Here is a 17,149-nt window from a genome sequence, read left to right as displayed (position 1 = left end):
AGCTTTCTATATAAAATGCTCAGGTATTCAAACAATAAAACATAAGTGGCTTTTGAAGATATAATAAGGATATGGAAGCAAGAGACTCATATTTATACATTAGGTATATAAACAGATAATAATGTTTTAGAAGATATTATAAGCAAGACAGTCAGTGAAGAACCAAATGATTATGTTTGATTAATTCCTAAAGAAAAGGGTAACTTTTGCACAATGGTGAAATAAACGATTTGTGAATTGTAAAAAAGAAACAAGTATGTATTTCAGGAAAGAGGCCAGGTGATGAAAATGTGTTGGCTGCTAAACGAAAAAGTGAGAATTACAAAGAATGAAGCAACCAGGCCTCTGAGCCAAGGTGCTGAACCTGAGTGATATTCAACTCAACACAGAAGGATACTTGGCCCAGTATGGAAGAGAAAGAGGTATAATGAATGGAAAATGACTCGGCAATCACAAAAACCAAAGGCACTACAGAGGATCACTGAACTGCTTAATCTGTGTTAGTAACATTTCCAGCACATCTATGGAGAAGAAAGAAGGAAATAAGTGCTCTGAGGTCAAGGAAATACATTCGCATCAATCCTTTTCTGTCAGCTCTGGAACATACAACAAAGCACCCCACAGAGTCACAGAGGAGAGAGGTTCTCTCTTTTCACCACACTGACATTTTCCCACAGGCAAGAGCATCATGATGCCAAGGCTGTTTTGTGAAAGCTATTCTGGAAAACATTATCAAAGTGAAAATGCACAGCTGCCTGTTTTGCGAAAAAGCAAGGCACCTAGCGTTACTAACTAAAGATATCGTCTCTATAGCACTACAGTTTCACTCAACGAGCTAAGAACACACTGTGGGGAAATTTGGGGCTACAAACTGGGGAAATAAACATAATTCAGCTTCTTCTATCCTTCAAATAGCTCACAATTCAGAAGAATAAAACAGAGACAAAAGCATTCAAAATGTGACCAGAAGTGATTTGGGATCTATCACAATGAGATGAGATGAAACCACATTATAGTTTGTAAAATTCAGGAAACAATGTTGTTTTAATAGGATTAAAGCAAAATAAAAGTGTTCAATAAACCTTAACAATATAATATATACTTTTAAGCATTATTACTTAGTAAAAATATGAAAAGTTGAGCTCAGTAAAATCTACAGGGGTCAGTAAGTATAGTATTTTCTACAATATTCCAAGGTCCCAGAGAAAATGACTTAATTTTCATATATATATATATATATATATATATATATATATATATATATTATATATATATATATATTTCTTCTTTTTTTAATGTTTATTATTATTATTATTATTATTTTTGAGAGAGAGAGAGAATAGGAGAGGGGCAGAGAGAGAGAGAGAGAGAGAGAGAGAGAGAGAAAATCCCAAGCAGGCTCCTCACTGCCAGTGCAGAGCCCAGTTTGGTGCTTGAACTTACAAACTATGAGATCATGACCTGAGCCAAAATCAAGAGTCAGATGTTTAACTGACTGAGCCACCCAGATGCCCCTATTTCTGCTTTCTGATGCAGTTTAGAATTTTCTCATTAGTAGCCACTGAGAGCCTTAAAGTGGATTCTCAGATTCATTATTTTGACAGGAATAGCTATAAGATCACTGTACTGATAAGGAAAGACTAAGTCAGTGTGACTAACAGTTTCTTTCCTGCCAACTCACAGCTGCCCAGGAAGACTGAATTATACTCACTTCATTGCAGATATAAAATCAGTGAACTTAAAGGTTTTTCTTCTTTATTATGGAGAAATAAATATAGGATAATAAGTGGGGCTTAATATAACTTATGATAACTGATATAAACAATGAAAAACGATATTTGCACAGGAATGCCAAAAATGTGAACAAAATGTTCCTTGGAATGTTAAAATAGTTTAACTTTTTTTTCTAAAATTATCAGATCTATGATTAGATCTAATAACCCTGAACTTTTTGAAAAAGTTAAAGGAACCTAATGGCTCTTGGGTGATAATTGTCCCCAGAAACCTACCTCCTATACATTTTTCTTCGCACTCTTCCAGGCTTTCAAAGCGATTCTGATTTCCTTCACATCCCCCATATATAAATTCTTCACACTGTTGAGTGTGAATATTGAAAAAAAATTTCGTAAGGATTGCTCTGCATGGGCCATTATCTGCTTTCAAAGCACAAAATGAATGTGCAAGTTTCAGTGGTGGTAACCCATCATCTACAAGGTAAAAATAAAAGATATATAAGCTTTCATCAACACTGCAATAATGTTCTTTATTTTCATTTCCTTTTCAGAATGTCCTAATTTTTCTGAAAAAGTACAACAGAAATAACACAGGCTGAAGAAACCATGACAAGTTATTCAAGATTATCAAACAGGTACACAAAGTTTATAAACACACCAATGAAACAGGTTTTATCAACTATTAGAGTTTAATAGTTGATTACTGATTATTAAAGGAAAATGTAGAATAGTTTTCTAGACTCTTGTTATGGATTTGTTTAAAAATATACCAGTTGATCAATGTGGAACTGAGTAGCAATTGTAAGGTAACAAGTGTGTTGACATTAGAAATTAAATAGAGACATCTTTTTAAATTCAACAGTTTTTAAGGGCAGACATTAATATCAACTCTTTGCTTTGCTCTCTAATCCACAGTTGTGCCATTTTTTACACATAACTTGTTACAAACAATAGTATATCTAGATTCATATATATGTGTACTATATGATACCATGTTAAACCATTTCCCTAATTATGAAAGTATAGGTGTTTGATATTACACGTACATATATATCATGGTCCATTCTTTTACTTACCATGGTTGGTAACGGTATTTTAGCAATGTTGAAAAAGTTATACAACACTGTCTATGTTTTAAAATAGAATGAGGCAATTATTTTGATCTTGAGTTAGAATTTTTTTCCCTCAGTATTCCATCACTTATTTTAGTCACAGAAGAATTTCATATCTTGTGAAGGGAGTTGTACATACAGAAAACTCAATTTTTTTAATTTTAACTTTTTTTAATTTAATTTTTTTATTTTTTAAAATTTACATCCAAATTAGCATTTGGTGAAACAATGATTTCAGGAGCAGAATTTTTTAATTTTATTAAGTCCAACAATAGAGGCCTAATTTTAAAGAAGTTGCATTTGCTTATAGATTTATCAGTATGATAGACATGGACAATTGTGGCTGGTACCACCAAAATAATAAAGACCAAATAATGCCATTTCATACGTCTGAGGATTGTCTATAATATATTTTCTAAGACTTTAAGTATTCACTCTGGTCACTTCTGAGGGATATTGAAACCTCAAAATGACCTAAACCAATTTGCCCTTCAGAGGGCAGCAGTATTCTGCTAAGTGAAAACTGATGAAGTCTAGGTATCTAGACTTTAATACACTATAAAATAATTTACATTGAAAAATATGAATGAATGTCATCATTGTAAAAATATATGCAACACTTTAAAAGCATTAAATAAAAAAAGTTTGTGGATATAAATCATCGAGAAGGAAATCAGTGTTGAATTCCTGTAATTTCAAAATTTCTTGAAATTTCAAAAAATTTCTTGAATTTTTTGAAAGAGAAGATAGGCATATCATCAAAGTTAGAATAGGTAAGTTTATGTAATGTCTTCTACCCTTCAGGTTTTGTTATTTTAATGATCTATATCGAATTAATGTCTAGCTTTAGCTATATTTCAGTAATGTTAAAATTTTTTGTGATAAAATAATTGGAATATTATTTTTCATTTTCTATATGGGTCATAAAATGATAAGTATGCCCTGAAATCTTAGAAGGATTAAAAATATAGCTTTCTATGCATAAGTTATTAATATGCTGTTTCACTCCATGGTAATTATTTATGAACATGTAAATTTTATCTCAACCCCTTAATGCAACTTTTATTTTTATTTATTTATTTATTTATTTTTGGCTTATATATTTTTTTCAATATATGAAATTTATTGTCAAATTGGTTTCCATACAACACCCAGTGCTCATCCCAAAAGGCATCCTCCTCAATACCCATCACCCAACCTCCCCTCCCTCCCATCCCCCATCAACCCTCAGTTTCTCAGTTTTTAAGAGTCTCTTATGTTTTTGCTCTCTCCCACTCTAACCTACTTTTTTTTTTCCTTCCCCTCCCCCATGGGTTTCTGTTAAGTTTCTCAGGATCCACATAAGAGTGAAAACATATGGTATCTGTCTTTCTCTGTATGGCTTATTTCACTTAGCATCACACTCTCCAGTTCCATCCATGTTGCTACAAAAGGCCATATTTCATTCTTTCTCAATGCCATGTAGTACTCCATTGTGTATATAAACCACAATTTCTTTATCCATTCATCAGTTTAATGCAACTTTTAACCATAAAAAAAATCTCAGTTTAATTTATAAAATACCATATCACCATTTTTATTTCTTTGATAATATAATTGATATTTTTTTCAATTGAAATAAATGGAGCTGACAAATTATAGAACAGTTAAGTTTTCAGATTCCAAATGTGATAAGGTAGAAAAACATAGAACAGAGATTTATTATGACATATAGATCTTCATCTACAAAAGACGTATATACTTTCACACCAAACACAATTTTCATGAACTGGCTAATTACAAGTTATAATACTGGTCAAACCTTTAACTAATTTGAATTTTATGCACCTGTGCACTTGTCTGTTTTCAGCTTCCTGTGGGGTATGTGCAGTTGAAAAATATAATTTGGGTGTTTATACGATATTTTTAAGTAACTTTTACACCAATTATATAATGTCCCAAAAGCCAGTCAATCTCTATAATATATATGTAAATAGTTTACCAAATGAGTAAATAACTGTTGATTAACATATATAAATTTAAATCTCATTTCCTTTTCTTTTTAATGATGTACCTAATATTTTATGCCGATGAACTTTTTGAATATGATTGGCTTTAAAATGTGTCTAAAAAAATAAAAAAATTAAGAAATAAATAAAATGTCTCTCAAGGCATATTAAAAGTTTCTGGCATCTAATAATGTGTACTTCAGAATTATAAATTTTGCTTAAATGTTCTTAGACTTCCCCAAAATTTTATTTTCTTAAATTATACACACAGGTGCTTTTTTCTATAGTTCATTATAAATGTTATACATATAAGAGCACTTATATATAATACATATACATTATATATAACAGCATTTTAGAGTTGGTAAAAATATTTTCCATAGATAAATATGTAAATATAAAGAAAAAATGATTTGTGAAAAAATATCTTTCCCATTCATCACTGAAATTACAGTTGTCAGTTTGAGTTCAATAATAACTGAAAGCCTTTTCTGAGCGGTAGTATATTTGTGAATAATTGTAAATGCTGCTTATATTCCCTTTCTTTACTTAAAGATTTAGAATACTGTGACTGACGTTCTGAACTGTTAAAAGTTGTGAGAAGCTAGAAACTTTGCCTCAAAGACTCTAAGCAGTGCACTTGATTCAGAGCAGACCCACGATAAGTATCATTGCATTAGCACAATGTATTTGTGGATGCGTTTTTATGTGACCGATAAAAATTTGACCTGTCAGTTCTATAAATGTCTGATCTTAGAATAGGTCTCAGGATCTCAGGAGTCACATAAATAATTTTGAGAATTAGCTAGGAATAATAAATAATATTCGGATATTTTGAAGCTTATGGCTTATATCCCATTTTTTCAGAAATTCCTATAGCGCTCCTCATATAATATTATGGTTCCTTATTCCCACGCTGATGCTACCTCAGATCTTCAGAAATCTTCACATCTTCATTGATGACTCCTCTGATTTTGACTTTTGATGTATTTGATTGTCCTATTCATCATGCCAAAACTTTTACTTTACATTTTGTCTATTAAACAAATAGCGCTCCCTCAACTTGCTATTTAGTAATTATGCCACCAGGTGGCAGGCCATCACCACAAAAACGAAAGCTAGTACCATATTTGTGCCTGTAGTAGTAGTAACAGCTGTTGTTTATGAATTGTGCTCCAGACATTTTGTAATTGTATTATTTAATAATCACAACAACCTTCTTAATTAGGTATTTTTAAATACCATTTTAAAAATTATAAAATAGCACTATCGAAATTAATTGCTCAGTTCACACTATAAGTGCTGGCTTTAGAATTGACCCCCACATAGTTTTACACCAAATATCTCACACATTCTTAACATTGAGTGATACTGTCACAGATCTGCATGACTGAGATTCCTAGATTGGCATTTAGGTCAAGGACATAGATTTAATCCTAGGATTTCCACTCAATACATTTTTTTTCTCAAATTTACTTTATAAAAACTAAAAATGTTTCAATAATGAAAGCAGGTGATTTTACAACAACTTCCCAAAGGAAACACTAAGAATTAATTGTAAACTATATTTTATTAAGTTATTACCTAGTTCTTTATCGTTACTGTTCACATTTTAATGTATTTTTTAGATGAATCATGTATTAGAATATTGTGTTGTCCCATCAGCTTACGACCCACACTTTGCACATCGCTGACGTGGGGGAGTGATGAGGTGCGCTCCCTTGAATGTGGTGCCATGCACTCCATCCAAAAGGGATGCAAGTCTGTCTTGGTTTTTATTTCTTACTTTGGATAAATCCTTTTGAAAGTTAACAATCGTGTGTTGATCATGTGTCAGGCACTGCGCGGTCAGGGCGGATGTGATAGTACAAATATCAGGTGGCAGCAGACACCCTGCCCGCCCCCCCCCCCCCCCCCAAACACACACTCTCATGTAGCATGCAGACACTGAAGACTTACTTACATAAATATTCAGGACGTTCAAGGTGCTGTGTTTGTGTGTACTAAGATGCCTAAGCTTGTCTGAAGGATCAGGGAGAGCTTTCCTGAGACTTGAAACTGAGACTTGAGGAAAGTGTTAGTGACAAGGATCTGCCTAACACCATGTAACTAGAAAACACATACAGAGCAGTATAACAGGAATTTAATCTGATGCAGCCAGACAGAATTATGGTTTATATTATGTCATTTTTGTCATTGATTTCTTGTATTTTATGTCTCATAGTGAGGATTACAATCTCACTCTCCCTTCCCCCTGCCCTGGGATGTTGGATAGAAGGCTCATGATAATATTTGGGGATATGTCACATCCCTTTTAGAGTCCTCATTCTCCTAGAACTTGTTTGGGAGTCTAGAGTTTTAATGGAATTTACTATTTAAGAATGCAGCCATATGCTCTGACTTCTCCCTGCCACAAAATGTGCCAGGTGCTTCTACGCAGTTCATATAACAACCATATGAACATAATTATTTACATCTTTATATATAAAGATACTGGGAGTCAGAGAGTTTACATAACTCACCTAATTTTGCAAAGCCACTGAGTGACAAACCACACATGCAAACTTAGGTCTGTCTGATTCTAAATCTTATAAAGGACACCTGCTTTTCTTTAAATTCTCCCTGCTAATCTTCTCTCTCCCACTCTAAAGGAATTTTTAAAAAAATCTTGTCACTATCGTTTTTTTATTATCAAAAGGTTTATTGTTTTTCATCCTCCCCGCTGGTTAGACTGATTAACAAAAGGTCTACTATTCCCTTGTGAGAGAAGCAATAAAACCTTATGTTTTCTTATAAGATGATAATACTCTATTCAATCAAATGGTATACTTCTATAAAAAGATGTCATGACTTTGGCACAGTGTGATAAATGGTATCTTCAAAATTGAATGGATTCTGATATGGAATCATGTTATTTAAAGATTAATTAAAAACAAAACCCCAAACCCCAAAACTGGTTAAGACTGTGCACATAGTCAGTTTAGTGACCTTCAAGTCTAACTTTGAGATAAAGATGTTTTCTTAGCCAGCTTGTTTTTTTCTGAATTTATCCAGAGATTTTAAACTCTGGCTTAATTATTGATGGGTTAATTCTGGCTTGTTGGCCGACTGTGGCAACAGCAACATTTTCAGGAAGCTTCTGGTGACCTGGCGTGCATTTTCTCAGGCTAACTGAGGAGATTAGATTAGGTGAATATTGGGGATCCTCTCTCCTCCCACCTCCCAAGATGGGTTGCCCGCTGTTTCCCTGTCGGGATTTTATTCTCTACATTCCTTCTCTGCTCAACTTCCAGAATATCGGAAGCTATCTCTTTTGATAAATGGGGCAAATGAAGAATTAGAGCTTATTTCATAATGCCTAAATTCTCATTTTATAAAAGCAGATTATAGTGTTTATTAAATAGTTTCATTTTTAGGAAATTTTTATAACAATTTTTTTTTTCCACTGACAATAGAACAGTCTCTCCGTGAAACAGATTCTTGAGAACTTGGTCTGACTCATCACTGCTTCCCTAGGACCTACCAATCTCAGGCACATAATATATATTTATTTAGTCTTTATCAAAAGGAAATATATTGAATTAAATCACTTTAAAGAGTGGTTAGATATATGAAATAAAAATGTATTTATGGAAGTCTTTTGTACATCATAAACATTACATACGAATAGAAGCTATCACTTTGTTCATGTTCTCTCACTATTACCAATGACTTGAGATTTCTATCAATGTTTTACTAATTTGCCACAAAAATATTACTTTTAAGAAAGAAATCTATAATAACAGTCATGGTACAGTCTTCTTTTTGTTCTATTGCTGATTGTTAATGTTTTGTTTTTAGATACAGAGCTTTCTGGGATGAGAACTAACTTGCACTAAGCCAGATCTCCCAGTGTCCTGTGTGGCTAGGTTCTCACACTGGACTCATCTGGGAAGTTCTTATTTTGAGAATAAGGCAAGAAAAGGAGAGAATGTCTGTAGTTTCCTTTTTCTTTTCACACTTATCCCAGCCAAAGGGTGGCATCACGTTCACAGAGAGCTGTTTCTACAGCACTTTGCTACCTGCACTTGTCCAGAGATCCTTCAGTGTTAAGATGTTATAGCCTGAAAAAAAGAGCCTTCCTTGCTAAAGTGACTTTTTTTGGTGTAAGTTTCATTTTTTTGTTGTTTGGATTTTTTTTTACATTTTACATATAAGACATTTCCCAAGAAAAATGTCACTTCTGCAAAAGCTAATTTTTCTACACAATGGAGAAAAATATATTAAATTACTGAATTAAAATTGAGAGCTTTAGCTGAAAAAGATGAATGCTTCTAACATTTTACCTGTGACATCTGTATATTCCTCAGCATCCTCGGCGACAGCACTAAGAGGGGCAGAAGCACAGTTAAGCAGCAGATACACAGAAGTCCAAAAAATCTGTTCTTTCTTCATTGTAGAAATTATCTCTGAAATACAGAACCCAGATATATTTAATTAAGAGTAATGTCAAATTGTCTACAGACTGGTAGGAATCTTATGCATGCCTCCACATGTAATTTCTATGACATTTAATGTGTATTCTCACACACTTCTGTCCACAAATTCCATGAGTCATATTTAAAACGTGTATGTGGCATTTACTACTGTAGACAGACATTCAGGACATATGTCTAACATTCAAGTACGTAGCTCATGTTTCAGCCTTGAAAATGCAAATTTAAAATGGCAGTATTTGAGAGACATGGGTAAATCCTCATCAACATGGCTAAGTATGTATTAAGATCCATTTTCATATGCGATTTTATCTGCATCAGTTCTAATGCAAGAATATATGCTACCCTTCTTTCTCAGCCAGAATTAATTACATTTTAATATTTTGTACATTCTTCTGTTATTTCACTAATGCAGGCAACGTTAAATTCCTGATTTCACTTTCCCTTTGTTTCAGTCCTTCTTTTATTTATTTATTTAAAAAAATTTTTTTAAATATTCATTTTTGAGACAGAGAGAAGCGGAGCATGAACAGGGGAGGGTCAGAGAGAGGGGGAGACAGAATCCGAAGCAGGCTCCAGGCTCTGAGCTGTCAGCACAGAGCCCGACGCGGGGCTCGAACTCACGGACCGCGAGATCACGACCTGAGCCGAAGTCAGACGCTTAACCGACTGAGCCACCCAGCGCCCCCAGTACTTCTTTTAAAAAAAAGAAAGGCATTTTACAAATTTTTGTCTTTGTTTCCTTTAAAATAGATTTGTTTTTATAACCGATTTCTGAACCAGGTTTTCTATGAGAGAGCAAACAGAACTGCAGACAAAATACATGTGTAGCATTCTATTGAGTCCTTTACCTCAGTTCGTCCACCCTCGTTTTAGGCAGTTATTATCTGATTCAAAAGAGTTGAACAGAAAAGTGACTTTAAGTGATAAACCAACACATTTACACTCTGAGGGAAATAGATTTCAGCAGGAAAGTGAGACTTCCTCTTTCAAAATGATTTAGAGATCCACAGTAAAAACTAATGGAAAACCACACTGAAATTTTTTTAAAGGTTCTGTCTCCTTTGGATTCAAAGGTGGAAGGAAATGTGTTCATGCAGCACAGGAAGAGAAAAAGAAAGAACATAGGCACATGTTCAGCCACTGAGGATGTTATCAGCGTCAGGAAAGAAAACAAAATCTTATCAGTAAATAGTCACAAATGCAGGAATGGATATTCCATCTAAAACAATTTAGAGAATTGTGTGTTTACGCCTGTAACAAATCATAGCTGCAATACACGCCATTAAGGTGTTTGTAGCTTTGTAATAAGTAATAAATAGTCCCCCTTTGCTTTAAGCATCATAAAAATTACTAGTGAAATGTACAACCTGTTTTCTCACAACACTTTGTAAATGTTAACATACACTTGATTTTTAGTCAATAGCAGTGTTACGTACCTTCTATATCATATCATAAACTATTCGAATCCACAAATAGGTATGTATATATATATGCATATAGATATATAATTTTGAAGAGTCTATCAGCTCAATTTCGAGTCTTTCAAGGACTCTTCTATTTCTATTAGTTTCTTTGAGATATACAACCTTGTTATATCTTGATTGTAAAATATAGCATATTTTCCTGTCCCATGGTTTAGGGAGCAGGCTGAGGTTGGGTGCTTGAAGAACTTGATGAGAATTTGGGCTTCAAACTCATCAAATTATTCTCTTTAAAATATTGGCCTAGATGGGGCGCCTGGGTGGCGCAGTCGGTTAAGCGTCCGACTTCAGCCAGGTCACGATCTCGCGGTCCGTGAGTTCGAGCCCCGCGTCAGGCTCTGGGCTGATGGCTCGGAGCCTGGAGCCTGCTTCCGATTCTGTGTCTCCCTCTCTCTCTGCCCCTCCCCCGTTCATGCTCTGTCTCTCTCTGTCCCAAAAAAAATAAATAAAAACGTTGAAAAAAAAAAATTTTAAATAAAATATTGGCCTAGAGTGTTGCCTAATTTTAGTGGTTTTAGACTTTCCTTAGTTGTAAGAAACACAAGGCAGCTCAGACAGTTTAGGTCAAAAGGCCATCAGCTTATTCATTCTAGAGAAGGTAGAATAATCTAGGATCAGAAAGGAAGGTTTGTGGTTGGATCTGAGAGTCGGGGAGCTGAATACCGCCAGGAGTCGCTCATTGCTACTGCACTCCTTAGACAAGCTTTATTCCCCCTCAGTGCAGCCCAGCCTTCTCTACATAGTAGGATGCACCGCACTGATATTTTAAACCTTAAAACATTCTTCCATGAAAACAATGTGACTGCTTCTCTTTATGGACTAGTTTCAAATAGCTTAAGAATAGCACTGATGGTTTCAATTTGGAAGAATTGAAACTTTTGGACCAGTACATTTGAGATGACAAGCTGTTGGGGAGACTGGAATCGATTTGGGGAAGCTGAAATGGACTTGTTTCAGGTTTGGAAAATAGGAAAATATAGTAACCTTGCAAATCTTAACATAAGTGTATGGGTCTTAGGGTGGACAAGTGTAGCTCCAAGAAGGAGCGGATTGTTGCTTCCAGAAGAAAGGAAGGGTGTCGGACAGCTAAAACTATAAGAATGCCCTGCAGCGAACTACAGCTAATTAATGACACACAGAGTTTGAAATCAGGTTAGCAGATTACCAGTCCAGTCCTCTTTCTTCTCCACAATGTTGCCCCTGAAGAGTGGCCAAAAGCACTCAGCCTTCCAGAGCAAAAGACTGATTTGGGCACACCACTGAAAAAATACTATAATTTGTTATGACACTGGTAAAGCTGTAATTTGTGGAGATCACTTAGAGTGAACTGACTTAATTACATATCACTGTAATTGATTTCTTTTTAAAACTTCCAAAAGCATCACTAACTTACATTGCAAAACGGTAAACAAGACAGCAAACCCAAACTGAAGCTGTACATCGGTTAACTCACTATACCTTTCTGCATTCTACTTTCTTGAATATCTGGCCCCATTAAAAATATCTACTACCCAACCTGGTATCGTACAGAAAGATTGACTCAAAGGAGTTCAAAGACCTGAATGTGAAATATAAAACATTAAATCTTAAAAAAGGAACATAGGATAATATGTTCATGACAAGGTTGGCAAAGATTTCTGAATCAGGACATAGCACCAATTATAAAATAAAATACTCTTAATTACATTTCATTAAAATCAAGATTTTCTGCTCATCAAGATAAGCACCATTAAGACACTGAAAAGGAAGTTGTGAGAAAGTGTTTGAAACTCATGTATCTGAAGATTATACATTGAAAATGTATAAGGAATTAAAAATAAATAATCCAATTAAAAATGGGTTAAAGATTGAATAGGCACTTCTCAAAAAATTATATGCAAATGGAAAATAAGCATATTAAAAAATGCTCAACATAGTCATCAGAAAAATTAAAATTAGCACTATTGTGAGAGAGTACAACTAAAATTAATAAAAGCTGACAACATAAAGTGTTAATGAGCATTTGGACCTTCACTATTGTTGGTGGGATTATGCTATCATCTGAATTATTAGCGTTCCCCAAATTCTTATATAGAATCTTAACTCCCAAATGTGATGGTATTAGGAGGTAGGGCCTTTCAGAGGTGATTAGGTCTTAAGGGATAAGGTTCATGCTCTTATAAAAGAGATCCCACAAATACGCCTCATCCTTTTCACTATCTGAGGACACAGCAAGAAGGTGCCAGCTATGAACCAGAAGGAGGACCCTCAGTCTTACCAAGTCCCCTTTAATTTTTAATTATATAGCAAGAATATATTACATAAAGGTGTTATGTTAGTGACTAGTTGTGCATGATAATATGTTAGACACTAAGAGAGACTTAAAAATCTAGAGGAAGCCTTGAATTTACATGTAACCAACAGAGTTAAATAAATATACAATGTTAATAACAATGCCTAGATAAATTGTCAGGATATCTTTGTATATGCCAGGTACATAGTAGTGGACAATAAATTCATGTTAAATTATTTAACTTGAATAAAAATAGTATTTATCTTTTGGGGGCCAAAATTTAAAACTCCTATACTTAGCTCTGCCAACAGCCTGTTAAGTAACCTTTGGAAATAAATTTATATTTTTAAACCTGATTTATAAAACACATGACTTTTGCTACATTGTCCTTAAATTCCATTTAAGTTCTAAAAATTTATGCATTTTAATGAACACATTTTACACACTTCACAGAATAATCTATAGTTAGTATAGTTTACGTTTTCTATTTTTTACTTTAGTGCTAATTTGCAGCATCAATTTTATCCTTTTAGGTCAAGATGTGTTCTCAGAATATGAGTTAGGCAACGTGTTATTAGTTGTTAGATATATATATATATATATATATATATATATATATATATATATATATATATATATATATTTATGTCAGAATTAAAAAGCTTATAAAGGTTTCTCAACTGTAGGACTTTCATAGGATCCTTATTATGGTAATGTACAATTGTATTTTCTATAGGAGAATATAGTAAGTGCATTTCCAAATTTATATGGGACTACTGTCCCATAAAATATTTTGGGGAAATACTTTGACAAATAATGTTACATTTAAGGAAAAGTCAGTAGGTTTTCTGAACCAGAAAAATATTAAAAAGCACAATGTGATCTGTGCTTTAATAAAATCCAGCATATATGGAAACATGTCAAAAGGGCAAAGTTTAAGGAATTAACAGCTAGAATGTTGCAGAAGATCAGATTGAAATTATGAACAGGGAGTTGTCAGTGGAACCTCAAAGAAAAGGGCAGGTAGGAGAGACTTTTTAAGTATTGATGAAACTGAGTGAGTAAATGCAGGATATGAAGGGCAGATAATTCAAGCACATCCTGAGTAAACTGTTGTGTAATCATAGAAATAGGGAAATTAATGTAAGTATTGGTGTGCATATCAGGGATGAATTCAGACTGGACAGATTGTATGTGAAGGTTATGTCTTCTAAGTGGGCCTGTATAAAGGCAATTAAAAATATAAGACAGGAGCTGGGAAATGTTTCCCTATACCATCATCATCATCGTGAGGTAGGGTCATTTCACCAAGGGAAAGGGTGCCCAATAAATCATTTCCAGCTCTCTTTCAATTTTATTTCCTGTCTTTCCTGTAATTGGTTGGCTTTATGGACACTACCTACTAATCCATTGGCCTCACTGAAACTGCTAATTCTTGAACAAACCATACAACTTCTAGGTTTAAGACTTTGAAACTACAATTTTTTTAAATTAATTAATTTATTTGAGAGAAGGATGGGAGAGGGGAAAGCAGAGAGAGAGAATCCCAAGCAGGCTCCATGCTCAGTGGGGAGCCCAAAGCAGGGCTCCATCCCATGACCCTGGGATCATGACCTGAGCTGAAATCAAGAGTCATGCAACCAACTTAGCCACCTAGAAACCCCCAAAGCACTATTTCTTGTCATGGGAATACGCTTTTCCGAGATACTGGATTAGCAAACTCCCTTCTTTTAGTTGGTACCCTTTCCAGATATCTTCTCCTCCAAGAGATTTTCTTAGAGCACCATATTTAAAAAGTAACCAGCACCAGTACCTCATCATTCTCTATCCCAATAACCTGGTTTTTCTTTTTTAAGCTTCTTTGTCTCTTCATTACTGAACTGTAGAAGTTCTGTACCTATTATGGACATAAATTCTTTGCCAAACATATACATTATAAATATTTTATCTTGGTTTATGGCTTAGCTCTTCATTTTCATATAAGTATCTTGAGCACCAATTTTTATTTTTAATACATTTGATTTTTAAAAATAATCCAATAGTTCAGTAACTATTAGTGTATCTATAGAGTTGTACAAACACTGCCCCCATCAGTTTTAGAATATTTTCATCAACCTATAAGGAAACTCCATACCCTTCAGCCATTACCTCCTCCCTTCCCAGTTTCCCCATTCCACATCTCTAGGTAACCATAATCTAATTTCTGTCTCTATATATCACCTAACTCTAGATATTTCATATAAATGGAATAATACACTAAATGGCCTTTTGTGTCTGGCTTCTTTAATTTAACGTAATGTTTTCAAGGTTCATCCGTGCTATAGCATATAGCAGGATTTCATTTCTTTATATTGCTGAAAATATTTGATTGTATAGACATACCATAATTTATCGATTTGTCAGTCAGTGAGCATTTGTGTTGTTTCCACTTTTGGGCTATTATGAATAACATTATGAACACTTGTGTACAAGTTTCTGTGCAGACATACGTTTTCATTTCTCTTGGGTATATAACTAGGGGTGGAATTGCTGGATCATACGGTAATTTTGTTTAATCTTTTAAGGAACTGCCAAATCAGCTGCAGCATTTCACATTCCTACTAGTTATGTCTTGCTTTGTTTTTTGAATAACGCTTATCATCACTTACATATTTATTTGTATACATGTTTACTGCCTTGAACAGTAAAGCATTTTCCATTGTGAGCATAGACACTTTATGCAACTTTCACATTCTATGTTTGATACCCAAAAAATGACAAAGTAATACTTGATAAATAAGTGAATTAATTTGGGTATACTTTGTGAGCTAAAATTAGGGTACAGTATCCATCTCTGGATATATCCATGCAGTTTTATTTATTTCCACCACTCCCACACACAAAAAATAATAAATAGGGGTTAGCAGCAAATGTGATAGAGTGGTCATTCATCCATATTTCTTTTTCTAAATGTAATTGTCTTTTTTAAATTGCATACTCTACTTTTCTGGAAGTATGAAATATTTCAGTTGAAAAAATTGTATAAAAGGAAATTTTTAAAGGACAATATAACATGAATAGACTAGATTTCATGTTTATAAAATTTTACTTAAGTGGCAGGTATTTTCCAAATCAAAGGAGGAAAAAGAGCAATTGCTAACACCCAATCCAAAGAGATGGTCGTGTGTAGGAGGGATGCCTAAAAGTGAACTTAGAGGGGCATCTAGGTGGCTTAGTCAGTTAAGCGCCTGACTCTTGATTTCAGCTCATGTTATGATCTCACGATTCCTGAGGTCAAGCCTCATGTTGCACTGTCAATGTGGAACTTGCTTAGGACTCTTTCTCTCCCTCTGTCTCTGCCCCTCCCCCCGCTCTTTCTCTCTCTGTGAAAATAAACAAATAAACATTTTTAAAAAGTGTACTTAGGAAAGAGATAATTAGGTGAAAGAAATGTGTTATTTGTTGTTTCGCTATTATGATATTAATATTCTTGAGAGATTATGTGCAAGAAAGGGAAGTAGTCAGTATAAATCTAGGAAGTGAGGAGCCAAAAATGGAAAGGAAAAGGGAAGAACCTTGAGATTTTTACTTGTTGAGGATATAAGCTTATCTATGAACTTTCTATCAACTACAATCCTTTTAAAAAATATGGGGCACCTGGGCAGTTCAGTTGAGCATCAGACTCTTGATTTAGGCTCAGGTCATGATGCCAGGGTCATGGGATTGAGCCTTATTTTGGGCTCCACACTAAGCATGGAGCCTGCTTAAGATTCTCTCTCCTTCTGTCCTCACCCCCCCCAAAATAATCTTATTCTACATGAAATATTATACCCATCTTAAGAAAACTGAGGCTCAAAAAAGAAGTATGATTTTTCCAAATAGAATGAGACAGCTAATATTTGCATCCCTGTTTCTGTAACTCCAGAGTTCATGGTCATATCACCATACCAAGCTGTCTTCCCAAGAATTGGGGAATTCTGTTTTCAGCAATGTCTACGAAGTACCCAGCTTCTGGCTGCCTACAAGGTTATTCTGCTTGGCAATTATATCACTGTGGTAGAGATGACTATATCCCTTATGGAAACCAAGAGCCATCAAATCAATCT

At 34.3% G+C, this 17,149-nt stretch overlaps 1 protein-coding gene across 8 annotated transcripts in view; it reads right to left on the bottom strand.

Moving 5' to 3' along the window:
* Nucleotides 1–17,149, bottom strand: part of TFPI (tissue factor pathway inhibitor) — a 107,030-nt gene that overhangs the window by 32,081 nt on the left and 57,800 nt on the right. For all 8 annotated transcript variants that reach the window (XR_009256821.1, XM_058711807.1, XM_058711781.1 and 5 more), the window contains 2 exons: nucleotides 9,159–9,281; nucleotides 2,010–2,207 (listed from right to left, as the gene is read on the bottom strand). Coding sequence is in view for 7 of the 8 variants with exons in the window: in XM_058711807.1 (XP_058567790.1) it covers nucleotides 2,010–2,207; nucleotides 9,159–9,267 (307 nt within the window). In the remaining variant the exon portion in view is untranslated. The remainder of the gene's footprint in view (nucleotides 1–2,009; nucleotides 2,208–9,158; nucleotides 9,282–17,149) is intronic.

The sequence above is a fragment of the Neofelis nebulosa genome, chromosome 2 (assembly GCF_028018385.1).
Source record: "Neofelis nebulosa isolate mNeoNeb1 chromosome 2, mNeoNeb1.pri, whole genome shotgun sequence".
Classification (NCBI taxonomy): Eukaryota; Metazoa; Chordata; class Mammalia; order Carnivora; family Felidae; genus Neofelis; species Neofelis nebulosa.
Note: the sequence above shows the minus strand (reverse complement) of the source record. Positions and strands in the feature narration are given on the sequence as shown.